The sequence below is a fragment of the Aspergillus alliaceus genome (genome assembly GCF_009176365.1).
Source record: "Aspergillus alliaceus strain CBS 536.65 unplaced genomic scaffold BDW43scaffold_31, whole genome shotgun sequence".
NCBI classification, from domain to species: domain Eukaryota; kingdom Fungi; phylum Ascomycota; class Eurotiomycetes; order Eurotiales; family Aspergillaceae; genus Aspergillus; species Aspergillus alliaceus.
In genome coordinates this window covers 443,804-468,776 of record NW_022474714.1, presented here as the reverse complement: position 1 = coordinate 468,776, position 24,973 = coordinate 443,804, and the positions used below count along the sequence as shown (strand labels likewise).

Here is a 24,973-nt window from a genome sequence, read left to right as displayed (position 1 = left end):
AAAAAAAAAAAAAAAAGAAGAGGAGAAGCCGAGCACCGGTGGCTGAAGATTGCTTAAGTCTGAATCCTATTTAAATTTCCCTCTTCCTTTTTCTTGACAATTCTAACCCAAGGAATGTTTATCACTAAGCTATTCTAGTCCCCAACATGTCTTTCCATACCCACGCTCCACTTAGATTAACCTGTTGTTTCTTCTTGTTGTTCTCAACGTTAGTCTGATACCCCTTTAGGGCTATTGTCATCGTTCGGGTGTTACGATTTTACTTACAGTACCATTGTCACTTCGTCTTCTCCCTCTCAATTACCGTTCCTTTGTGTCCTCAATCATTCAGTAGACTAACAATACTTCCTCTGACCTGGTAACACGAACACCTCTCTCAAATCCCATTTCAACTGGGGGGGGTGGATTACACAGCCCCCCCTTTCACTGCCACAGCCCTACCCTGAAAAAGTCCCCTGCTTTCCCCACCGGCCACCGCCCCCCCCTGTTCCAATTGGTCAGACAGCGAGTGTGGTGTGGCACCTCCGTCAGCCACCATCATTCCATTTCCATGGACCAAGCCACAGGCAGCAGCATCGTGTCAATTCTTAACTTATACGTCGCTCCAGTGACATCTGTCAGGAGGCGCAGTTTAATCTGCCGGATACACGCTTCCGAGTCGTGCAGGAACGGAACTGTCAGGACATGTTCTAGAACCTCTTCTTCTGATGCGTCGTTGCCTATGGAGATGACCACCTCACGGAAGGCTCCTCTACTGTTACGGGACGAATAGATTGTCCTAACCTAAGCGTGCCTATTGAACAAGAAGAAATAGCTGAAGAGGAAAAGACAACAGAAAACACGGATCAGGAATAACTAGCGGGAACCACGTGACCATAGCCACTATGTGGCGTGTGTTGCGGGTTCAACCCGTAACATCTACAAACTGTATATACTAAACTATGGATATTATATATCCTCATCCTGTCATCAATCACTATTCTTGGAGTTTGGGTGCGGCTTATACGTTGTAGGCGCATATATATGTATATATATATATATGTATACGCCAGTCACAATAATCCTCCAAATGCAGTCTTATTCCAACCTGATCTCTTTCCTTCTCTTCTTTCGATTCGTGCTACTACTGTTCATATTTCGATTCCCCCGTGTTTCCCTTCCCCGTTTGACCCCATTTCCTTATCTACCACGCAATAACATAGCTCCAAACCCGGACCCAATTTCGCGACTATGATCAACCAATGCACACTACCACTCTAGCGAGAAACTCTATACTAATACCGCGTCCGCATCACGAGTATTCAGAAAGCCCGTGATCACAAGTCAATCTACAGGACCACAATCCCTATAACTCATCCTCTCTTGATGAATACACATGTGGTCCCAAAAGTGCATCTGATCGCTTCCAAGGATTTTTCCATCCTGGGTAAAGATCTACAGCACCACGCAACACCACGAAAAGAAAAAAACAAACAAAAAAAAAAAAGAAAGAAGACAGCTGTAAGCTAAGGAGATCCTGGAGTGACTGTTCATGGGACAGATGGGCTGTTCGCTCGACGGAGCTGAGCTGAGCTTCTTCACTTCCAGGAGAGCGTGTGGGCCGGGCTACTTCCGTAAATGTAATACGTTCAAATAGTTCCTTGCATGAGTGGATACAATCTGAGGAGCGATTAATAATCAGGTCCCCAAGAGTAACTAACTAGTTAACTAAGTTAGTATTTGGGGTCAACAATGCATATATACATATCGCGATGAACTGAGATCGGCAGCATGTCAAACGCACTGGCATCATCGCTATTGAAGCTTAGCCCTACGGATATTGGAGACCAAGGCTCGGATTAAATGGTATTTCTATGTACTGTTTAGTTATCCCGAAGAAAAAAACAGATATTTCACAAGAAGAGGGAAAGTCAAAAAAAAAAGGTAAGTATAAATACACCATGTGACGGTGAGGTAATGTTGTAAGTTAGTTGGCTCTAGGTAGGATATGGGTTGATTCAATTTCCTCATGCATGAGATCCCGAGGGATCTTTACCCATCATTTTAGTGGGGTCATGTCAGAGGTAGTAAGTAGTAAGTGCCACTCATTCCCATGTGAATCTCACCTCTCTCAATCCAATTAGATCGGAGCAAGGAAGGCTGGCAAAGCCCCCCAGGTCAGTCGACCGAAAGAAAGAGGGTAGCACTTGGTACAGGTTTAGTACCACTGCGGTGAGTGAAAGTACCACAAGTATCACCAACTTGCATGGCAAAAGCACTGCCTTGAAATCTACGCCCTGCCAAAAAAAAAAAAAAAATCTCTCTCCGATAGTTAAGAGGAAGGTAATTAGTAGGAAAGTGCCATATAAGTAGCTAATGGCCAATTAGTGGCAGTGGTAGAAGTCGCGGCTGCGCAGACATTCCCTTTTATTCCCCGATAGGGACCAGGATGGGTGCTTCTGTCGCTTTCGAGTATGATCACCAATTGAATATATTGTAAATCTTTGAGTCTGGTTGAAGTTACTGTTCATCATCACACATTATGTCGTATCGCCCGGTAGGCTTCATAGAGGACCGAGCTGTCCCCCCGCTGCAGTCTCGAAAGGAAGAGAATTCCAAGAAGAAAAGACGAGAGTAGAATCCAAAAAGATGTACCAAGATAAAGTGGCTGGGAAAGAAAAAGTAAAAAGAAGGTGGACGAAGCCAACAACCAAGAGGGAAAGAAAAAAAAGTTGAAGAATAAGATGGTGATATGAGAATCAAGAGAAGAGAAAAAATTTAAAACAGCTCTCCAAGGTGGAGAGAAAGAAAGTAAAAAGGTAAGAGGGAAAAAAAAAAAAAAAAAGATGAACAAGGAATATATCCACAAGAAGTGTGCAAAATCATCAGGAATAAGTCAAGAGCAATGTAAATTCACACATACGAGTCGATCTCAGGAACTAACGGCTGAGAATCGATATAACATGACGCATCAAGCGACGAATCCATGCCCATCGTGGGGAAAGTAGAGAATGCGTCATACCCATTCGTCAATGTTGACTCCAGCCCTGGGGCTTGGAAGTCTTCTGGTGAGATTGAGGACAGGCCACTCATCATCTCTTCCGGGGGGACAGGGCCTGGTGCCGCAACTAGATCATCGCCTAGTGCATCTTGGTCAATAAAGTTTTGAGCATTCTCAAGGACTACTTCCTCCTTCTGCACCATCCAGTGCTTGAGGACTTCCATCGGTGGATGATTGCCACCACCCTTTCCGCCTCGCTTCTCGCTGTCTTTCCCACGTCCGCCCCGGCCACGCTGGCAGGGATTAAAGTGGGTCCGACGCAAGTGAGCGGCAGCGTTATAGTTAGCACCATATCGCTTTCCATTCCGGCAAGCCTTGCAGTTGGCCAAGAAAGCTTTGCCAGGAGAGATATCAACACAAACCCAGACCTTACGAACCACAGCGTGGACCCGCTCGATGTGTCGACGCAGCTCGTGCTCCCCATGAAAGCCGTCGGGCTGGTCGTTGCACATGGTGCAGTACGTCTTTTGGCGTGGGGGTCGCTGGATCGAGGCTTTGGGAATGGCTGCGACCTCTTTGGCAGTCCCATCCGAGGATGAGATACGAATCATCTTGGTTTGCTCTGTCACCTTCGGCGGAGACATGCTCTGAGAGCCCACTTTAGGAGCAATGGGCCTAGTGCCCTGAACGATCTGTTCTTGGGTTCTCCGAGCCGCTCGTGAGGGCTGGGAAAGAGACGAGCTGCTGCTCTCGGAAGACATGGAATGCTTCATCTCCGTGGCCGGAGACGAAGAAAGAGTGCATACAGACGGTGCAAAAGACGTGGCAGGAGGAGCAGAGCAGGAGAAGGAGGGTGGGGCAGAAGACTCAGTAAAAGGAAACGAGACATGATCCATGTCACGCTGCGCGGATGTGAAGGGGTTGGTGAATGGGACGTTCATAGGGGAGGAGGAAGGAATGAACTCAGAGGAAGGGAAAGGAAACGAGCAATTAGGATTGAGGTTCGGTCCCGACGAATCGAATCGCATCATTCCTATACCTCCGCACAAGGAGTCGGTGGTCGGGGTCCTACTCATCTCCACCGCGGTCGACGCCGGGGGGGCCGGTTGATCAACCAAAGATGGCTTCCCTAGCCCAGCCAAATCGGGGACCAGCTCCGATTGTCCGTGAGGTTGCTGGACGAAGGATGGATTCAACTGTGGAAGTCCAGTCACCGTGGTGTCGGCAGAGAGCCCCATCGAGAGGGCGGAGACTCCGCCATGGGCCTGGTTGTCATCCAAACATTGCTTTGCATATTCGGACGGGGAATATTCGTTGACATGGTCAAGACGGCGATTGATGCGCTGGGGTCCATAGGAATGTCGGTGCCCCGCCACGGGGGTGGCCAGCGAGGGTCGGTGGGAAGCCGGAGTTTGCTGACTCTGCGAGCGGACCATGGCCGTGTGCCGGGAGGGACCAAGACCCGTGTAGTTGTCCTTGCGAGAATTCGATCTAGAGAGTTTCCGAATCGTCTGGGGAGCAGCTGGCGAGGACGCATGCGACAGATCGCGCGTCAGGTCAACGGTCACCGGAGGTTCCGGAGTCTGCCAAGTGTCAATCCAGGGACTGTTGGCGGGAGAGCAGAGAAGAAAGTGAGAAAGGATGGAAGTAGCGCAACAGGAACACAGGATGGGTTAAGAACGGAGAGGTGGAGAGAAGGCGGGAGCAGAAGACCAAGATAGATCACATACGGTGACTCGTCGTTTCGTCGGAGGAAGACCAGAACCAGGTAGAGTCCGAGGAGTATCCTGTCGAGTCCGTTTCCCAGATTTCTCGAGAGATGAACCACCATTATCAAGGATGCCAGAACCAGAAACCGGGCGGTAGCTGGGAGAAGACCTAGCGGTCGACGCGGGCATGAACTGATTTAACTGCTGACTCCAAAGTTCATTGCGCTCTGCTTCCGAAAGATGGGAATGGCGATCCAAGAAAGCGTCCCGATACCCAGAGATGGCCCTTTTGAAGAGTTCCTCATCGGCCATATTGACAGCCATATTGGAAAGATATATCCTCTTTTTGAGTGATGCCTTCTCACGTGAGACGAGGCAGGAAAAGAGCTGCTATCAGTACCAAATGACTCTTGGAGCGGGGGGTTCTAGGAGGGGGCAGTTCTCTACACCGAATCGCCGGTTAGTCCATGCTTGATAGCATGTGGAGAATGACGAGCCAAAAAGAAGAGACTGACTGGAGTATCTGTGCCGTATGGATTCGGCGAATTTGGTGGTGGAAGAGATGCGGGAAATGTGGTAGGGTATGCGATAAGCCGATAAGGAGGTGTAAGTGTAGGAGAGTATGAAGTGAACGGTCTTGGACAATAAGATTGTTGCGACAGTGAAGATCAAGAAGGAAGGAGGAAAGAAGTATAAGGCTCGATATGGATGAGAGTTGGAAGAGCGAGTAAGTCTCCAGATATATAGGATGTGACAGATGATCGATCGTTGGGGGCAGATAGTGAGAACGGAGGTGAGGGAGATATCAGTTTAAGAATTGAGCCCAAACCACTCCACAGCCCAGTTTGATCAAATGGTCCGGACTACGGAGTACAATGGATGACTGAGATGGATGGGGGGGGGGGGGGGGAAGGAAAGGGGGGTGTGGATTTGGTGGTGTATGGAGAGGATAGCGTGAGAGCAAAAAGTCCGTCAGAGAAGAGTAGTTCATGGCTGTTTGAAACTTGAGAAACCAGCCGGGGCGGGGATGATGCTCCATGAGGGATTGGCCAGTGCAAAGCTGCACTAAGGCAGAAATGGCAGTGTGGACCGGAGATGAGAATGATCTGGGATGGGCAGAAGGGTAGACAGAAGATGGTCTGGAACTGTCTGGGGTGAACAGTGTGGTCAAATGGAGTGAGTTTTTGTTATTTATTTTTTAATTTTAATTTTAATTTTAATTTTTTCGTTTTATATTTCATTTTCCATTTTGATATTTTGATATTTTGATATTTTGATATTTTGATATTTTGATATTTTGATATTTTAATATTTTAATATTTTAATATATTTTATTTTCAGATTTTTCCATTATTATTATTTGATTTTATTTCTTTCTTTTTGGGCAGCCCAGTTTTTTCTCCTGAATTTAACGTAGGAATAAACCATAATTCTGGCGAGTATTTAATTTTTATTTAATAATTATCCTTATTAGTTTTGTATTTATTTCAATTTATTTCATTTGATTATACTCTGTATTTTGTTTTTCTTTTCCCTTTCTCTCTTTTATTCTTCGTCGGGGGGATGATCAGAGCACTAGTACAAGTCTATCTATAGGGGGGAAAGAGTCCAAGCCTGGGGCAACAACACTATGAGAAAGGAGATGAAATGGGAATAAAAATAACATAAACCATCGTCATCGGAGTAGAGACTAACTCAAACGACATTAGCGTAGAGAAACCCAGAAATTGTTCGGAAAAGAGGAAGAGAGAGAAATACATCCAGTAAAAAGTGGAGGGTAGCACGCTGACTGGTCAAACGCGGGTCGAATCTCTCAGACTATCATGGGACAAGTAAGATACTACATTTCCCCATGGCTGAGACGGCCAACGAGTCAGAGAAGGAGCAGAGTGTGAGCCCTGAAGTGAGGCAGCGAAACGGATTACACCGATGCGCAGCCGATCCAGCAAGAGAACAGATAAGTAAGATGGTGTTGGATGATCAGTCATCTTGTTTATCACTAGTCCTTCCAATTGCAGGTTAGCCGGTAGGACAGACGACCCTAACTAACTCCGGACTAAGGTCAGTCAGTTCTAGTTAGTCCCCTCGATCAGTTAGGCAAAGTCTTGAGTACCGGCGATGGGGTCCAGTCAGCGTATTCCTGTTACCTCCCTCAGGGCGCCTACAGCGGGAAAGAGCCTTAGGAACACAGCACTCGGTACCAGTGTTTACGTACATACCCTAAAGTACAGACCCTCTGCTAAAGGTACATATCCATGACACGCAGCACTCCGGACACCGTACCGTACAACCAACATTCTCACACCCACATCTCTTGCTTTTACTTGTGACGTACAGCCCATTCGGGTCTCAGCTAAATTCCACCCATCGACTCTAAGTCTGCCACGTCGATTAGCTTACTCCCATTCGGGCTCCCTCGTCCCCATACCTAATCAATGAGGTGTCTAGGTTAGGTATGGCGCTTTCTGATTCCCCATATCAACTGAGAATGAACATGATAACGAGACAACTGATCCGGATGTCAAGTCCACCAGTATCGTGGGAAGGCAGAGAACGACCTTTATCGGTCCCAACCCGGTTTGACGCATATTTTTGCACAAGATCTAGGTGTAGAACCTAGTATAGAAGTGCTCCCACCATGAAGGAAGTACTGGCCTACCGTTGAATGCGCCCCATCTCCTCGTTTGGCGACTAGCACGTAGTGTACGGTTTTACGATCTCTTCAGCCGGAATCATAAAGCGCTGTCAGGTGTGGTATATGATAGTAGGAACAACAACAACAACAATTTGAACGGTTCCCGTGCCAGTAGCCTACCCTCGGAGTTGAGCGTTCCCATGGTACTCGCGCGGGAGGTTCCCAAGGTTCGGAGTAGAATTTCTGCGTCGTGGTTGACCCCAGGATTCGAAGTTGACCGACCGTACGTAATCCATCTCCTAATTTTCTTCGTGGAGGGGACGTTCGTTCCGTTCTTCTTTCGGCTTCTGGGTTCTGCGATGGCTCCGCCTCTATTGTCTGCGGTGACCGGACGATCTCAAAACTATCGGCGAACGTTCGATCATTTGGTGAGGGACAGAGAGAGTGGGGCTCGTCCCACCGGCCAACCCAACGGAGTAAATGACCTAACGGATCACGTGCAGCACGTGATAGCATACGCCATCTAAGTCCTCAGGCAGGAAAATCACGGCAGTCGCGGGTGAACAACACAGTGGAAAGTGGAGTGACGGCTGGACTCTCATCACATCACTGTCACCAGATTCTTTACCTATATCGGGTCACGATATTGACTACTAACCGGTGTAGTTTCAAGAACGGCACCTTCTAGGACCATGCAGTGGTCGTTGCGATACCAGCGGTCAAAAGGACCCCCAACCCGCCGTTGTTTCATCTGGCGAAAGGCCGACATCCACTGCCAATCCACAGTTCTCAAGTCACCGCTTTTTTGCGTCTTGGAATATCCATTCTTAGCAACCAATACTCGCTAGAGGCTGTGACTCAGACCTTTCTCTCTCCCCCAAACGGCTCTCGTTTGTTCGGTAGCCAAATACGCCTCCTCATTATTCATTTTATTCAGTCTAGAAGGACACTCGGACCAGATCTGTACCTGAATTTGTTGTTCAGACTTCACCGGCCGGGCCTTTAGCATCGTCTGCCCCTCTATGACGAAATTCATAGGAAAATTCGCGGTAGGCTCATAGATACTGCTCCACCACGTTTAATGAGTTTGCCTCTTTTTTTTTTTTTTCTTCTCATCGTCTATACTCCTCCGTGTGTGAGTGTGACCTTGAACGTACTGGTCTCTACGACCAAGTGGGGATTTATCCGCCCATTACCAGATGAGTTTTCTACACAGTGAGATCAGGATTCAACGATTCTTCCGTAACCCAACCTCGACCCTATGCCCTGTTACTGATTAGTTTGTAATAAAAGTAGATTAATAGCCAAGGCCCTATGATCCAATACCTCCGTAACAGCCCAATCCTCTAAGAATAACCACAAAGAAGAAGGAGGAGGGGCAAAAGGCATGTAAGGTACAAACATATCTCATGATGGTAGTATGCTGTCCAATACATACCTGATCAAGGTATCTCAAAAATAGCCCCCCAGCGCTAATTCGTCCTTCCAGAAATGTCGGGGCGTCTCCTCGAAGAGACGAAAACGCTTTTCTCTGACAAATAGGCGATCGACGTGGCTGTAGTGGACCCCAGGGATCGCCGCCCGTCCCTGTCACGGCCGAATGATAGGGCCAGGATCTCTGAACGTTGGTACACTAGTGTTCACTATCTGTGATTTTATGCATCTACACCTACATAGGCAGGTACCAATCCTGGACCGTCCCGTGCAGTGAAGAGCGAAGCAGATGGAGTCTTCGTAGAAGTTGTTTTGCGGAGGGGTAAACAAGAAGAGCACGGTAAATAGGGTCCTAATGTCCTCATATGCTCCACTCCGGGAAATTCGAGGTTACACTCCGGTGAGAGAGGAACGTATGTGCATACGGAGTACATCCGGTGTATGTACATACTCTGCACCTACGTATCTGGTGGAGGTAGCTGCCTCAGGTGTTTATTCTAGGCGTGCAGTATGTACCGACTTACTACTACTTAGTAGTAGCATGATCGGACATCGTACTTTGTTCTCATTGGTGGAATCTATATCCATATGACGGTATTTGATGTACCTACCTGAGGAGGGGGATGGTTTGTTCAATGACCTAGAGATTTTCAGAGTGCAGAGCGTTTTCGCGACAATATGCATACCCTCAAAGAGACCGACCTACTAAAAGAGGAAGACGGTCGGTAGGCACCAGAATCCGCTCAGCAGAGTAAACTTACAACGGCAAATCATTTTCGAATGCCCAATACCAGTCTCTGCCTTACTCTGATCCCGGTGGAGGGAAAACTGGCTCGAAAGCTCCTCAGAGTATCAGACTCCGGCTTGGTCCTGCGTGGGGAGAGCCTCCTGGAGCACAAGCGCCCTTGAAACTTGATGCAGAAGGCTCTCCGTGCCTAGCCAGGCTCCTTGACGCCCCATGCTGACCACCATGTCGGATACTTAACTGCACACTGCTATAGAGCCACCCATATGCTTAGCAAGCCCCTTAAGGTTCCGAGACGCAAGCCTGCCCGTTTCAAGTGGCACAGCATCTCCCATCTTCAATGCCCATGGCCACATAGGGAAATCTGCTACCTTGCTGTTGCGTATGTCGGATGAGAGCTTCAGTCAGCCACTTTCGCTACACCATGTTGATCTGGATGCGGTGGTGCTCGTAAGGCACAGAACACTTCAGCCATCATTTCCCCCAGGGTATTGAATCAAATAGCTGTCGATGACGCGTCAGATTGATGTTGGCAGCCTTGAGAATTTTCCGGGATGCCCTGGATTGGACAAGGTTTCTGAGCTCGAGGGATGTTTGATCATGTAGGCTGTGGTTTATTAATGGAGCCGGATGATAGGATGCGCTCAGGCCTGATGGCGAAACCTAGATTGACCGGTTGTCTACGGAACTTATGTCTGAGTCCCCAGCCTTGTGGCCTGACCTGAACCGACCTATAGTTGCAGCGTTGAGCTATTGCACCGAGGCATAGGGGAGAAAAAGTAAGCAAAAATAGAAAAAAATATCACGAGTCCAGTGAGATGTACGAGAATACTAGAGAGAGTGAAGAGAGGGCAATTACGCTAGGTAGGAATGGCAAACAGATTCAAGGATATTATCGCTCGTATGTACATACTTAGTATGCGAAGCGTGACCCCGCAGCTTCTGACAGAAGGCCCAAGTCACACACATCTTTGGGATCATGCCTAACCCGTGTATGTCTTCGTATTCAACATCAACGACATGCAATGGTCTAGATGATATCACTCGTCGCGAGAGTAGTTAGTGTCAATGCTGATGTGATGCCAAACTTCACGTTTCGGCAGATTCTTCTCCATTTAGCTTGTTATCAACCTAGTTCGTTACCGAAACAACTTCTTCAGGGTCTAGATAAGAAGTAATCTTACAAGGAAATTAACGGGGAACAAATCATGTCTGCATTATCCGAAAAGGGTCAGAAAAAGGTTAATTACTAGTAGACTAAGGCCCGAGATTTCTCCGCGAACGGTTCGGGGCAGTTAACGGCTTGTCCTCCTATATTTAGCGCACTCGGAGATTGCCTCTTGGATAGCTACAAACCCAAAAACCTTGACTACGAATGCGCCAGCGAAAACTATCTTGGAACTATGCTTACATGTGCCGCGTAGTATCTTCACCTGGCCTCGCTCTCTACTTTCCTTCTATGTCGTGTGGATCATCTTATTTCGTGATCGCCACCGGCAATCTCTATTCTCAATATCCCATGTAGCCTATGCCGGGAGGACGGATTGCAAAGTAAGCGCCTTCGACGTTCAATAATTTGGATGACGAACCTAGAGATATCTTCTTTGAAGATGACTGGGAATTTGCACCTTGGGTTCATTCTCTATCTTAAAAGGCTTTCTGAATATGTATAATTATAGCATTCTCTATTGTAACCCGAGCAGCTATAGAGGAGTCGTCATGGGATTGACAGATCTAGATCTATACTATCGCTACTCTTACATTCTTTAGGCACTCTGGCTAGACTTAATGTTGGATTGATGCACGACATCGGCGTGAAAGAATCGTTCCCACAGATCCTGAGGGAGCTATCACCGTTCCTAGGTATAGCCTTTAACATATGATCTAAGATTCACACAATGAACAATTTTGTAAAGGGCTGGATCCCCCTGAAGGGCGCTGTTATTCTCGCTAGAGAGAGTTCGTCCTTGAGTCCGGTCGAGAACTTTAACTTCTCCGCAACCTATCCAGTGAGAATGAGGCCACGAGGAACGGCGAGTCCGTGGTCATAATTAGAGTCCGGCTTGGGAGAATCTGCGATGAAGATGTGTTGGCCGGAGAAGAGAAGATTGGACGTGAGGAAGTAGTCGAGATCAGCCATGGGAACATCGATATCAACAGTCATCATTAGCTTGTCATAATAGTCAAGCAATTCTTCGGGGGAACTAGGTCGCCACCAGGGAGGGATCTTCCCAGGCACACCCAGGATCCAGGCGTTGGTGTTTTCAAATTTGACCCCGATTCTGTTGGGGTGGCTAGGATCTTTCCTGTCTTGCCACAAGCCTGTGCCGTTCCATTTAAACTTGATGTACATGGTGCCTATATGCTGGCTGGCCCACTCCCGCGTGACTTACCCATTCAGTGGCGTGTTTATTGCTGGTGTAAGAGAGGGTGATAAGGTGGCGTGATATATCAAGCTTGGGTTCAATGTGTATATTCGTTTCAGGTCTGTCGCACTTGACCACCACGGGGTCGACTGCTTCGGTGCCAGTGTAAAGTCCACAGCTGTAACTCTTGAAGTATTTCTTCATCCCGACGGTTCCATTGCGGAGGGCTCCAGCCAACGTCATTCCATCTATAGTACATGTTGTTAGTCCAGCTTTTGTGTAAAAAATATCGGATTTTGTATACACTGTTCCTTTGTCGAAACAACTTTTACATCATCGAGTGTGGTTTCTAGTGCGGACTTGAGGAGAAATCCCGCCGTTAGTAAACGAATATATAGGACTGCGATAGTGCTGTTGCCTTGAAAAATTGTTTCCATACGATATCATGACTGATGATAATATTTGCGGTATTTCTCTCGGGAATAGGATTCAGATTTCGATTGTCCGGATGGAAGTTGAGTGATGTTGGACCCTCCGGTTGTGCAGCCCACATCACCAAGGCTCCAGATCATTGTGTCTCGTATGGGATAAACAGAACGAAGTTGGCTCAAGAGTTACAGTAGTGTATCTCGAAAGACGACAGGGGACATTGGCTCTACCGATAAAAGTAGTGGTAGTTGCTTTTACCTTGCTCGTTCGCCGTATCCCTTGCGATGGCAGATTGCAGTGTGAAGAGGATGGCATCGTGTTTAGAGTCTGGGTTGCTAAGTTTCACATCGCCGTCACGAAAGACAACACACACTCCCTGAGCAGTCCTTTCCCCATTCATGCTCACAATATAGTTGGGCTGCTGTTTGCCCCTCTGTACAGCTGTGGGTGTATGAAGAGCGTCCTCATTCGGTTCAAAGCCAGATTCACCAGGGTCGTTGCTAACGCTGCCTTGGAGATTTGCGATCTCAACAGACACATGTATTCTCATCTGTTCGGGAATAGGGAATCTCTTTGGGGCCGTAGTTACCGCCGAGATCATAGGTCAATTCGGCTCTACCCTTGTCACTATTGAACTGTAGGACTGGGTTGGTCATCTCCAGTCGGACGAGAAGCTTTTTTATCTTGCCAGTAAAGGGATACTCCCAGTCCACCATCAAGTCAAATTTCGATAGGGCTCTCTTGAGATACGGTTTTCAAGAGGTTTGTTAATTCTATCCTCATTATAGGAGACGACAACTTCCCACCCATTGGTGGTGTCACTGTCATCATCTCCTGGATGAGGGGTTCGTATGTCAACTGGGTAGCCATGGTAATCGATTCTTCAACGAGTTGGGCAGAATTTCAAACAATGAAAGTACTCTTTGAGTGTATTCGCTGTGTGTATAAATTCGAATCTGAACAACAACGACTGTAATCAGAGCGGATGCGACGCTCTTACATAGAATATAGGACCCCGTGCCATTTTGAAAAAAGATCGCCGCTTCTAGGATGAGTCTTCGCCCAAGATAGCAGTAGATGAATTCTAGCTCAGATGCTTTAACGAATGTTGCGGTATCCTTGAGTAAAACCGATGCGATATGCCACATTGGTGGAACTTTGCAGCTGTAGATCCTTGCCAATCAGCTCAGCCAACTACTCTGGAATTAAACAGTCCCTCCCCGAACATGATCAAGCAACACCATTAACTGGTATTGATCTGCCAGCTGCAATCTCTGTGATTCGCCTTGTTGCATATCATGCATCATCAGGGTAGTGCAGCGCTGCGGAATCTAGCGAGCGTCTTGGGCAATCAGCGCCTGACAAGTGCCATGGTCAAAGAAACGAGAAAGTCTCTTCAAAGCATATTAAAGTCCACCAACTCACCATCTACAGTTCCTGTTTCTGTTGTAGACAAGTTGAATGACGCTCGACAGGCGATTCAAAAAGTGATCGTGTCGTATCGCCGTCCGGGGATTCTTTTTATCCTGAGGAATATCTCGGATCTTCTTCAGGAACTATCTCCGCAGCCCGAATCAGAGTTTCCAGATATATTTGCTGCAGTATTTGAAGCGGTAGGAGGAGACCGAAGTGCAATCTGGAGCGAAGCAGGGCGGAATTGCAGGTCGGACCTAGGTGAGTGCATTTTCAGTCTAGACTCCATTCCTCCTGTCAGCGATGCATGTTGTTTGATTAGAAGCTAAAGGGCGGGAACCACTTGGTAGGCTCTAATGGCTTAGGCGGGTCAAGCGGTGATCCTGATGTGTCACCAGGGAAGCTAGGAGAAGGCTGGGAAAAATACCGGCAAAATCACCGTAAAGAATCTAGCCCTCAACGGTGATGCGGAAGATTTCAAAGCTACGAAAGCCTTTGCATTTCCTGGTCAATGCCAGATGATTTTCGATAAAGCGAACCAGTCCTTTTTTACCAACAGCATCGCCTCTAGGAAGGAGACGGACGGTATGTACAATACTCTCCTGTCTCGCCTAGCATTTGTAGATAAGTTAGAAGAGGAAAACTTTGTCGGCACTGGCAGAGGCGTACAGGGAGTTAGAGGATAACTAGGAAGTTACGATTAGTGGGACCACACAGCTACACTCGATTTACGGAGAGGCTAAGAGTCGATTCAATCGAATGCTACTCGGATAGGATAAGACATGTTTAAACACATGGCTAGCTAGGTCCCGCGATTATCATTTCTCTATTATCAAACGTCAGTGAAAGCCCAGCTCTCATTTCTCGAGAAACAGGAGGACCTCACCACCGGGTACAAGGATGCATTGGAGAACAATAATGAAGCACAGTAGTATATCACCGATAGTGTCGAAGAGATGCAATCTAGTAGACAGGCAGCAGAGGACAATATTGCATTACTGACAGGTAAAATTGGGCCATTGCCAACCACTTCCTATAAGATCGCGGCTTTCACGCCAGAGTTGAAGGCGAAACGTGAAGATATCAAAGATAAGATCAGCCATATTCACTTCACTCTTCAATGGGATCCGAAATTGATCCTCGATGGCTTTACAACTCTAATAAGGATGGCTTTTGACCGGTCAGCTCTGGCCCAATTTATCCAATTTGGATACCAAGAAAACGAGTCCACAACCAAAGCAAAAGGTATCACGGACTATGTTAATAAGGACTATATCATCGATCAGCTTACCATGTGTGCAGACAAGCTAGAGTCCCTGGCAGAAGCTCTGGGGACAAACAGGGATAATACAATTCACTTAGACGACCCCGGTGCTCTCGAAGTACTTAAAAGTGCGGACCGATTAAGAAATTACTTCTTGATTTTAAGAACGTCATTCCGGAGGAAGAGAGAAAGGAGATCAGTAAAGCCCTAGACGACTACGTGGATACAGTTCTCACCCGGAGTGATGCGGTTATTGAATACAATACATCAATACAACACCTCCTTGACTCTTCCCAGACTCTGAATCATTGCAATGATCAAATCGATAAACTCGGCCACCAGGCAATTAAAATCGACCCAGAACTTCCATCGGTCATCTTCTTGCTACGCAAGATGCAGGATTTACTTCGACTGCGGGTAATATGCAGTATCTTAACTATGAGAGTTGTGCAATTAGATACCGGGGATTCCTTGATGACATTCCACTTTCTTCACCTGGGCCGCTAATGGATCATGTTTTCCCGGGGAATCAACAGGCCGAGCTTGAGGCATTATTCAATGGCACCCTGGAGTTCTACTCACGCAATGTGCGAGTTATTTGGCCCGCCAACCCGGATATTCTGGGGCTTGTCTATGGACTGAGGGCTGAGCGGCGTCAGTTAATGACACCGTCTAGCCCTGGTGATTACACCGCTTTTGTATCTGTTGATCCGGAGAAGACTAGAGACGTCTTTCGGGACTGGATCGATATCCGTCTTCAAGAGGTTCACGTGTGGCTTTTAGGGTTGAAATCCCCAAGCCTGACCCTGCAGGGCGCAGATTACTGTCCATCCATATCACTCATCAGGGGGACGAGTCCATTACTGACACCCATAACAAAAGGTACAACTTTTCCCACGATCCTCTTAATGTGCAGTTTGCAAATGATACGGTTGAGGCTACCAGTATCTAGGAGATTCCGGGAAAAGCCGTCTTTACTCGTGCTGATCGCGAGCATGACTTTTGGTATTGGCGGGATACCCAAGGAGTCCAGCCGTGCTCTCCCCTCGGACCCTTCACCACATGGAGACTGAGGATTTCCCAAGAAGCAAATCAAGACATCAAGATGGATTGATGGCCTCGAAGAGGCTTGTATCGAGTTTCGTGGCTCCAATAGATCTTTGGATGCATATCAGAGGTTCCAAAGGGCCTTGAACGTTCGATGCAGATCTCCTTGGCAATAGGGAATGTTACGGAAATACTTGTCTATACTATTCCGTAACGCACAACGACTGAAGTTTCCAATATGAAGAGATCTGCAAAGTTAGTTATGGAAGGTTCAATTTTAACAAAAGCGTGGCAACTGGTTTGGATTCCCAATTTGGTAACTTTGAGGGCATGAATGGCCCGCGATCAACATTCATAACTACTAGTACTATTATTGATGTAGACATATAGACCTTTTTCTCTTTTCCTAAAAATGTAACAAAAACAGAAAGACCTAAAGGAAGTCTCAGAGTTAGGAGGTCTTGTGATTACGGGTGGGGATAAATACTCTCTGTAAATATATATTATATGGGCAGGTATATAATCTATGAAGTGAACCCAAGAGAGGCTTGACCAATTCACACTACTGCACAACTGGCAAACCATCAGAGCTCTTCCCAATACGTCCCATGATCACCCCACTCCATCCTTTTGCCGTGACCTCAAAAAGACCGTTAAGAACTGGTTCCTGGAAAGTGGGAAGAAGCCCATCTGACGTCAGGTTGCCACTTTTGGGGCCCATTCGCTCCCAGTATTGGAGACAAAGGAGACTGACATAATAAGGTGAGTGTGGTCTATGTAAAGAGCTCTATCCCTGCTCCTATAGTCTTATTCTCGCTTTTCTTCTTAATTTTCTGCAGACGTGAATATCAATATCCATTCATCACCTCCATCTTCCGGCAGCTGATCAGGGCCCACGTGACCTAAGAGAAACGCGTGGGCGGTGAGCAGCCACGTCATAAGAATTAATATCAGAAAAAAACGAGTCAAATTAATTTGGAGAAAGAAGAAACACTGGTGGGACGTGCTTCCACCTTTTCTATCTTTTCCCCCCTGAATGATTATCACCACCCCCTCAAACCGCATCGTGAATATCCATAGTCCTCCTTCGTTCTAGAGGGCCCTTTCATTTTCCTTTCCTTTCCTTTTACTTTCCGATAATACATATATTTCGCCATGTCGGACTCGACCCTTTATCTCTACACCTCCCTTACTGCGGGGTCGTCCCACATCGTCACCGCCACTGCACGATTGGAGACGATCCTCAAGGCCAACAAACTCCCCTTCCGCGCAATTGATGTGGCAACCGATGACGCAGCCCGGAAGCTCTGGGGTCGTCGCTCTAAGGGCAAGAAGTTGCCAGGTCTGGTGAAATTTGGCACCGTTGTCGGTGTAAGTTGGTTACTCTGACCCCACGGGCCCCCTTTCCCCTCTTCCTCTACACGAGCTGCAGAGGCCCGTTGTCGAGGGGGGCCAGTCAACCAACGATCACACTTTACTGACAAAATGCGACCGTCATAGGACCTGGAGGAAGTCGAAGAATGGAACGAATACGGTGAGCTGAAAGTGCAGGTGAACAGCATCGAAGACTTTGATAGTATCCCCGCGACGAGCACCGCGCCCTCAACCACGAAGCCCGAATCCGGGTCTGCGGCCTCAACGCCCGCCTCGGAACCCTCGGTCCCCAAGCAGAGCACTATTAAGATCCAAAACCCCCCGGCCAAGGAATCCCAGAAAGACGACTCTATCACACTCGCTCTGCGCCAGGCGAGCGAGGAGGCCGCCGCCAAAGCCAAAGAGAGCAAGACCGAGAAGGCCAGCCCAGCTCTTGCGCAGCAGCAGCAACCTCTGACTGCAGCTGGCGAGGAGAAAAAAGAAGGAGACGCAGATAGTGTACGTCGGAAATCATCGGTTGCTCCGGAGATCGTCACGGGGGGTAATCCAAAGCGGCCGCCTCTGGTGCCGGAGATCGCCGCCGTCTCGTCTGCCAATTTTCATGCTGATAATGCTGAAGCACTAGGATTAGTTGAGCATCATCGTGGGTCCATCGTTTCTGCCACGTCGCCGGAGGAGAAGGCCAAGGTTGCGCAGGATATTCGTAAGTCTATATCCGGTGGGCATGCGGAGATGTTGGAGTCGTTGCGCGACGACCAGGCGCAGAAAGCTGGTCAGGAGGAAACCATTGATGAAGAGTCGGAAAGTGCAGAGGATGTCGAGGATGCGATGAATCGGAAGGCGAAGAGACCCGGTTCCAGTTGAATGACCCTTTGATTGCTGATTTACGATGGACACGCCCGACAATACCTTTCTTAACTGGCCCTCATCTTTGCTGTTTCCTTTATTTTTTTCCCCCCCTACTACCCTGTAAAGATACCAGCGCAGTGATTTTAGCCCGATAATTGGGAACTCGAGATTTAATTGCGGTTCTTTTTACTTCCTATATCTATATAATTTTCGACGTAATGAACATTACCATATACCAGTCTTTTCACCGGTCACATACTCAAGCCAAGACGAAAGCAAGGGTCAACACTGAACCCAAAGAAAACAATAATTAGATAAAGAAAAAGGGGGGGTTAGGATTACGAGCTATGGGAGATTAGAAGAAATTTCGTGTCACATGAAAGTAGGAGAAAGGAATACAAAACGAAATATTTTGTACGCCCTTTAAGCCTTGCGATGTTTGTTAACGGCCTCACGCAGCTTCGCGATGACGTCGGCTGGGTCCTGAGCGCCAAAAACCGCCGAACCAGCGACAATCACATTGGCTCCTGCCTCAGCGGCCTGGTCAATCGTCCCGAGTCCAAGTCCCCCATCAACCTCGATGTTCAAATCAGGGTATCGTTCACGGAGAGCCTGCACCTTTGGGAGTTCCGAGGCCATGAATTTCTGCCCACCGAAGCCGGGGTGCACGGTCATGACGAGGACCATCTATGATACTGTTAGCGTGGGGATTGGTTTTCCCCCGGTTTTTCTCATGTAAATATGATGTCACTTACATCGGGGCGTTCCTTCTCATCCTCGTTCTCGAGAATCTCCCATAACACGTCGACTGGTGTGTCGGGCTTGATCGCAATGCCTGCTTGCATGCCCTGGTCGTGAATGTAGCGGATCAATTCCTTGGGACTCGTCTTGCGAGTGGTTTCCGAGTCTGCTGGTTCCGTAGCTGCGACGGAAGCGACGGCCGCTTCGTAGTGGAAACAGTACAGATCGCAGCCGGCGTTCTTGAATTCTTTGACCCATTTATGGGGCTAGATGTAAACACGGGACGATCAGCCGGCGGTTCTTCTAGGGCGCACGGAAGGATCGGGTCACGCGCGAAAACGGCGCGGAGCTTCAGGGGTAGATATCTCTTACCTCCATGATCATCATGTGGCAGTCGAAGGTACCCTTACCGTAGGGCTGGGTGGGACGGTCGACGTGAGAACGGATCTTGGTCACGACGGGAGCTCCAAAGGTGATGTTGGGGACGAAGTGGCCGTCCATGATGTCGACATGGAGCCAATCCGAACCCTGGGCGATCTTGGTCGAGCATTCGCTGCCCAGAGTCGCGAAATCCGCGCTCAGGATGGATGGAGCTATAATCGCCGGTGGGGACATGACGGCCGGATGCTTGTATAGAAAAGGGGAGTAATGGATGAATACAGCGGGGAGATTACCAATGGAAAGAGCAAGCTTTGGGGAGTCAATGGGGAGGGACGGTTTATATATCTGGATCAGGAAAGGGGTGTGTGTACAACACAGGTATGGGGAAAGAGTGGAGATGTGTACTCCATCATAGGGTAAGAAAAAAATCCATAAAAATTGAGTAAACCGGCCATTGATATCACCGCCATTTATGGAGTACCGGTCGACGTCACTCCGGACAGCCAAATCGGGCAAGTTGGATACTGACGATAAGGGCTAGGGCCAAGTCCTGCACGTGGAAGGCCCGGTGGGGTCCGGGCGGTGGGGGCCTGGATGCCTGAAGAGATGTTCGAGACTCAGGCTTCAATGCTGAAAGCGATCACGGGAACCGGCCGCCCGTCACAGAAGGGCCGTTCACCACCCATTCCTTGCTATCCATTGGTAATCTGTCCGACTTGACTCAACGCTGACTTGGATTAGTGCCAGTTCACCTTTCGCTCAATCTCCGATGAACTGGTCGGCTGACCTGGTCAATTTCCCTTAGTCAACCAATTGCTGAATGATTTGGGAACGGAATGACCTCTTTTGTCTTTCCTGAGAGACAGACTGGCGTTGATGAAATGACCGACCACACTGCTGGCTACCTAACCAGCATTAATTAACCGCCTTTCCAAATAACGTTGGGGTGGAGAAAACATGATCTACTGATTAATCAGACAACCCTCGACACGAGTTCTAAAGATAGTTCTTCCGGCGCTTGCAGTTCGCCAATCACACATGCCTCAACGTCCAGTCACCAATCTCATTCGTCCAGGGCCGTTCTTCGCATGTACACTCTCCCCACCGATTGGTGTGATATCTGTTGAGCGTACTTGATATCACTTTTATTGTACCTCTCAGAGTGCTGGAAGCTCTCCAGGAGCGAAGCGCCGCCCCTACAGCAACCAATGGTAACTGGTATGAACGCTCGATATTCAAGGATGCCTGGCTCGTCGTGCGCAATGATGCATAGTTTCTGCACGGGTGGTTGGTGAGCACGGCGTCTCCAGTTCTTCCCCTCTTTCCTTCCTCTGGCTTTGGGTGTATTTATCAGAGCCCTGCGCCACGGATCGATCGTGATCTTCACCTACTTTGCGGTCATTTTGCCTTCATTTTATCCTTTCCTTTTTCTTTTTTGTTGGGTTTATAGTAAACGTGCCTTGGGCTCTGCGAGCTAGGCCATCCTTCGTTATATCCATTTACTTGCGCCGGTGGACCCGTTGATCGGTGTCGGACGCAATTAATATAGCCTTAAAAGGTTTCCAATTCTGGGCACCGTCGGCTTTTGATGTAATCTTTTGCTCGTGCTTGAAAAAAAGAAAAGAACCGAAAAAGGAACACACTGAGAGCAAGATGGCTGAGCTATTACGCTCTGCAACATACACATGCCCCCCTCCTCGGCAGGCTCGAGGGACGAGGCTTAATACCATAATCGAGGACTCGCGCGAGGAGGAATATGCGGAAAACCCGCATCGCAGTGAACCTAGTCCAAAAAAGAAAGCTTCTCACCCACAGTTGAAGTTGAAGACTAGTGGTCTGGCGCTGGCGTCCAGACTGAACCGTTTGCTGTCACCCTTATCAGCCGGGACCACCTCCTCATGTTCGGATATGGAATGGCAAAATCAAATGCAATCCTTCGATGACCTATATGATGCAACCGATGATGAATCAGACATAAGTGACGAGTGCACGTCGATCTCGAGCACTCGCCCGACAAGTCTCGTGAGTCCTACAACGAGAAATTCGATATCACCAACGAATCGCAACCGCTATCCTAGTCTTACAATCCCCTCTTCGACAATGTGGCCATCTCTTCAGGGCCTCTCGAAAAGCTCACCAGTGCCTCCCACTCCACCTCCGAAGATACCAGTTTCCCCGGCTGCTCTACTAAAGCTTAGCCACTCCGTACCGGCCGTGCATGCTCCTCCATCGCTGGATGGCAGCGTCTCATCGGATCAAATTTCAAACTGTAGTGCCCCTCCAACTCCTGATGTGCAGTCGCTCCCTGATAACGACTGGGATGCACACGACATCCACGTGCGACCGGACCTCGAAGATGAACAGACTGCAGGCCTACGAGACCCGGAGACAGGCTCAGACTTGCAGAGCATCGAGATCACCATTGATAACCCCGACGAGGACTGGCAACAGTTTCTCGGAAACTTTCCTCGAATTCCGGACCGAACACGAGCATCACCCGTGCTTGACCCTGTTCGCGAAGACACACCATCCGACAGAGGCGTATTTCTTCCAGAAGATGCAATGGCGATGCTGAGACATATTTCCGTGGATGGGACCCCGGATCCTTGGTCAGAAACCTCGGAACAAAACGAAGAGATGTGGCAGATCGAGACGCCGGAGCGACCACGCAGTGCTGACGATGCGACCCCAGCATCGGACCTTTCTGGGTATAGCTTTAGTAGACTTAGTATACCTTCCCCTGGAGGCTTTTTTGCTTCTCTCGGTCCTCGAGCTCGTCACACATGGTCGATCCCTAAGCTAAATAATATTCCGTCGTCCGCCACTGCCGAGAGGTTCTACAATCTACCATTCAACAGGGCCGATGGGGAAATAGTTGAACAGATTATCGAGTGCCCCGAGAGGCAGTCTGATGAGGAGTTGACGGCTGTTTACGATCCGAGTGGACCACCAACTGCGATCAGGATCCCAACGGAAGCCCCAGCGTTCCAGTTAGAACACGCAGAAAGCCCCGTTAGTGACGATGTTGACGGCGTCTATGAGATCACAGAACCGGGTGTGCATAATCCGGACGAGCAAGACGAGCACTATGAAGGTGAACTGCAGAAGAAGGCAATAGCAAGTCTAGACAGAACTAGCGTTTGGCTTGCGGCGCAGGCTTCGTATCTTGCTGCCTTGTGCGAAACAAATCCCGCCAATACGCCGGTGAGCGAAAGAGATGACTTCATCGACACCTCGGAGAGTATTACGCAAGCGGTAGCACAAGTCGCCTGCAAGAAGTCTGTCCGATTTGACGAGACAGTTCCCGAAGCCCCAAGCTCTCAGCCTTCGGCACTCGCAAGCAAGGACTCGATCTATTGGAGAGGGTTCCAGTCGATCCGCGAGCGCTCCAGTGACACAGATATCTTCTTGCATCGAAGCATGCGCTTCGATGCTGTGCAATCTATCCGGCTGGGCCTGACGAAGATGCACATGAGCTGTCTATCGGGTAATTACGAACTGGTTCGTCCCGAGCGACCTGCTTACCGAGGTCCCTTCTCGCAAGCTCCCCGTGATTCAGTCATGGGTTCCATCCTTGAGGAAAAAGCGCAGTTCTCTATGCTAGAGAAGGAGCAATTAGTGCTTGCCCAGATTAGTGAGCCAATGTGGGCCATGGACGCTCTTCGGTATCTCAACGGTGGTCATCTGATAACTAGTCCCGCTCTAAAGAAACTCAATAAGTCAAGATCGCCCTCGAAAAACCCTCAAAGTTCAAGGTCACCCCGTATCAGGGTTTTGGACCTCGGAGGGCATGCTTCTTGTGAATGGGCATGGCATCTTGCATACGATTATCCCAACGTGAAGGTCTACACCGTCTTCACGGAGCACCAAGCGGTCAACCGTGGCATCAAGGGGCCTGCGAATCACCGTCAAATCTCTGTGCAAAATCTATGGGAATTGCCATTCCCCAACAACAAGTTTGACGTAATCTCTGCTCGTTCACTGCCTGCTCTATTGAAGAGCGAACGCCGGTCGGGTGAGCCGCAAGACGAGTATGACCGTTGTCTTCGGGAATGCCGTCGCTGCCTCAAACCAGGGGGTTATTTGGAGTTCTTTGTGATGGATGCACAGATATCGCGCGGAGGGCCTTGCGCAACTGTCACGTCGGCTGAGTTTACGTCTAAACTCAAGACACGGGGCTACGACCCAAACCCTACAAAGAGCTTCCTCGAGCGTCTGCAAAAAGGAGGCTTTGTGGGAACCAAACGTGCATGGATGTTCTTACCCATTGGTAATGAGCCTGTACTCTCCCCTGTTCCTAGGGAGACACCCGAGCCTCGAGTCAAGAGTCACATCAGCGAGTGTGAAGCAGTGCAGGGTCCGGTCGGCAGCACGGCTGATGCCGCTAGTGTCACCGGCCTATATGGTGGTTGGATTTGGGAACAATGGCTTCTCAAATTGCAAACCGAGATGGGCCTGGAGCAGGGGAAGTGGCTTGAAGGAATCGGAAGGGTTTTTGACGAGGGTCGTAAGAACGGCGCTGGTTGGACCTGTTTGTCCGGTTGGACGATGAAGCCTCGCCACAAGAAGCCTCACCGATCCCACAAGAATCGTGAGATGTAAGGATTTCCACTCATTATTTATTTCTCCTGTTCTTATATCTGTCTGGGACTGTCCTTAATCTGGTTTATGTATGTGGAACGATACAAGTTAGCTATGATACCCATATACCGCCCTGGCGGCGAGCAGTAATTTAATGTACGAGATCGATTGATGCCCAGATCTGAGGCCCTTTTCTGAAGCAGTTTTTTATCGGAGGCATTTAGTGATCAATTATGGTGCCAGGGGGCGCATTGGGGCAGCACAACGAGGGGATCAAAGGCGAAATCTTACTTGAGCGACATACAGTGAAGCCTTAGGTTATCATGGAACCAGTTATCTGAACTTCAATACCTATACAGAACACTTAGTGGTTGGTTGTGTCTTGCTCTGGTAGGAGGAACACTTTAAGGTATTGCCCAACAGGAAACAAAAAGAGTGCGCCCACACGTGACCCGGACTGGAGCAGATTAGATTGCGACGGGCAACATCACCTCGCTGGCATTACATTCCCCCCACTTTTGCGCTCTGAATACCTGACATTTCCCTAATAGTTCCCAGGGAAGTGCAGAGCAGCTGGAATTACAATCCATCCAATACCCCGCGAGGCAATGCGATAGTCCTGTGAACGCCCACCCTCAACCACCTTTCCGCCGCAACCATGCTCTTTTTTAGGTATGCGTGACCAACAGTCGACACATCAAACAAACGAACAAGGTTTATCTAATGCAATATAGCTTCTTCAAGACCCTCACCAACAAGACCGTGATCCTCGAACTCAAAAATGATATCCGTATCCGCGGCACCCTGAAATCCGTCGACCAATACCTCAACATCAAGCTCGACGAGGTCGACGTCCTCGACCTGGACAAGTACCCACACCTGTCGTCCGTGAAGAATATGTTTATCCGTGGTAGCGTTGTCCGCTACGTCGTGCTGCCCCGGTCGGAGGTTGATGTCGGTTTGCTGGAGGATGCTACAAGACGAGGTGCGTTGCGACCTGCTACCCCCCCCCCCCCCCCCCCCCC

General features: G+C 48.7%; 6 protein-coding genes across 6 annotated transcripts in view; 3 read left to right on the top strand and 3 right to left on the bottom strand.

The window, feature by feature from the left end:
* Positions 1 to 2,038: 2,038 nt before the first annotated feature.
* Positions 2,039 to 5,013, bottom strand: BDW43DRAFT_301436 (uncharacterized protein; the record flags this gene model as incomplete). Its single annotated transcript, XM_032045045.1, has 4 exons — positions 2,039 to 2,083; positions 2,194 to 2,269; positions 2,903 to 4,563; positions 4,711 to 5,013. 4 exons carry the CDS (start codon positions 5,011 to 5,013, stop codon positions 2,039 to 2,041), a joined length of 2,085 nt encoding a protein of 694 aa, XP_031898867.1.
* Positions 5,014 to 10,935: 5,922 nt separating this feature from the next.
* On the bottom strand, positions 10,936 to 11,999 carry BDW43DRAFT_281371 (uncharacterized protein). Its single transcript, XM_032042497.1, has one exon. It carries the CDS (start codon positions 11,854 to 11,856, stop codon positions 11,506 to 11,508), a length of 351 nt encoding a protein of 116 aa, XP_031898866.1. The 5' UTR covers positions 11,857 to 11,999; the 3' UTR covers positions 10,936 to 11,505.
* Positions 12,000 to 13,596: 1,597 nt separating this feature from the next.
* Positions 13,597 to 16,048, top strand: BDW43DRAFT_312644 (uncharacterized protein; the record flags this gene model as incomplete). Its single annotated transcript, XM_032047408.1, has 6 exons — positions 13,597 to 13,911; positions 14,119 to 14,296; positions 14,717 to 15,093; positions 15,141 to 15,392; positions 15,512 to 15,800; positions 15,858 to 16,048. The coding sequence occupies 6 exons, from the start codon at positions 13,597 to 13,599 to the stop codon at positions 16,046 to 16,048; spliced, it is 1,602 nt and encodes a 533-aa protein (XP_031898865.1).
* Positions 16,049 to 16,567: 519 nt separating this feature from the next.
* BDW43DRAFT_281365 (uncharacterized protein) lies at positions 16,568 to 18,451 on the top strand. Its single transcript, XM_032042496.1, has 2 exons — positions 16,568 to 17,393; positions 17,523 to 18,451. Exons 1-2 carry the CDS (start codon positions 17,178 to 17,180, stop codon positions 18,258 to 18,260), a joined length of 954 nt encoding a protein of 317 aa, XP_031898864.1. The 5' UTR covers positions 16,568 to 17,177; the 3' UTR covers positions 18,261 to 18,451.
* A 6-nt stretch (positions 18,452 to 18,457) lies between these two features.
* BDW43DRAFT_131617 (ribulose-phosphate 3-epimerase RPE1) lies at positions 18,458 to 20,310 on the bottom strand. The gene is made up of 3 exons (XM_032038192.1): positions 19,359 to 20,310; positions 19,001 to 19,252; positions 18,458 to 18,932 (listed from the first exon to the last, which is right to left on the bottom strand). Exons 1-3 carry the CDS (start codon positions 19,599 to 19,601, stop codon positions 18,669 to 18,671), a joined length of 759 nt encoding a protein of 252 aa, XP_031898863.1. The 5' UTR covers positions 19,602 to 20,310; the 3' UTR covers positions 18,458 to 18,668.
* Positions 20,311 to 21,020: 710 nt separating this feature from the next.
* BDW43DRAFT_301433 (cytochrome P450-domain-containing protein) overlaps positions 21,021 to 24,973 on the top strand; it is a gene marked incomplete at both ends in the record, with an annotated part of 10,165 nt that continues 6,212 nt past the window's right edge. The window contains 3 exons of the mRNA XM_032045044.1: positions 21,021 to 23,086; positions 23,117 to 23,902; positions 24,683 to 24,875. Of these exons, the coding sequence (XP_031898862.1) occupies positions 21,021 to 23,086; positions 23,117 to 23,902; positions 24,683 to 24,875 (3,045 nt within the window). The remainder of the gene's footprint in view (positions 23,087 to 23,116; positions 23,903 to 24,682; positions 24,876 to 24,973) is intronic.

Coding starts and splice junctions, on each gene's coding strand:
- BDW43DRAFT_281371 (XM_032042497.1), bottom strand. CDS start 11,856: ATGTACATCAAGTTTAAATGGAACGGCACAGGCTTGTGGCAAGACAGG.
- BDW43DRAFT_131617 (XM_032038192.1), bottom strand. CDS start 19,601: ATGTCCCCACCGGCGATTATAGCTCCATCCATCCTGAGCGCGGATTTC. Junction 19,253..19,358: donor GCCACATGATGATCATGGAG/GTAAGAGATATC, acceptor GTTTACATCTAG/CCCCATAAATGGGTCAAAGA. Junction 18,933..19,000: donor ATGAGAAGGAACGCCCCGAT/GTAAGTGACATC, acceptor ACAGTATCATAG/ATGGTCCTCGTCATGACCGT.
- BDW43DRAFT_281365 (XM_032042496.1), top strand. CDS start 17,178: ATGTCGGACTCGACCCTTTATCTCTACACCTCCCTTACTGCGGGGTCG. Junction 17,394..17,522: donor AATTTGGCACCGTTGTCGGT/GTAAGTTGGTTA, acceptor CGACCGTCATAG/GACCTGGAGGAAGTCGAAGA.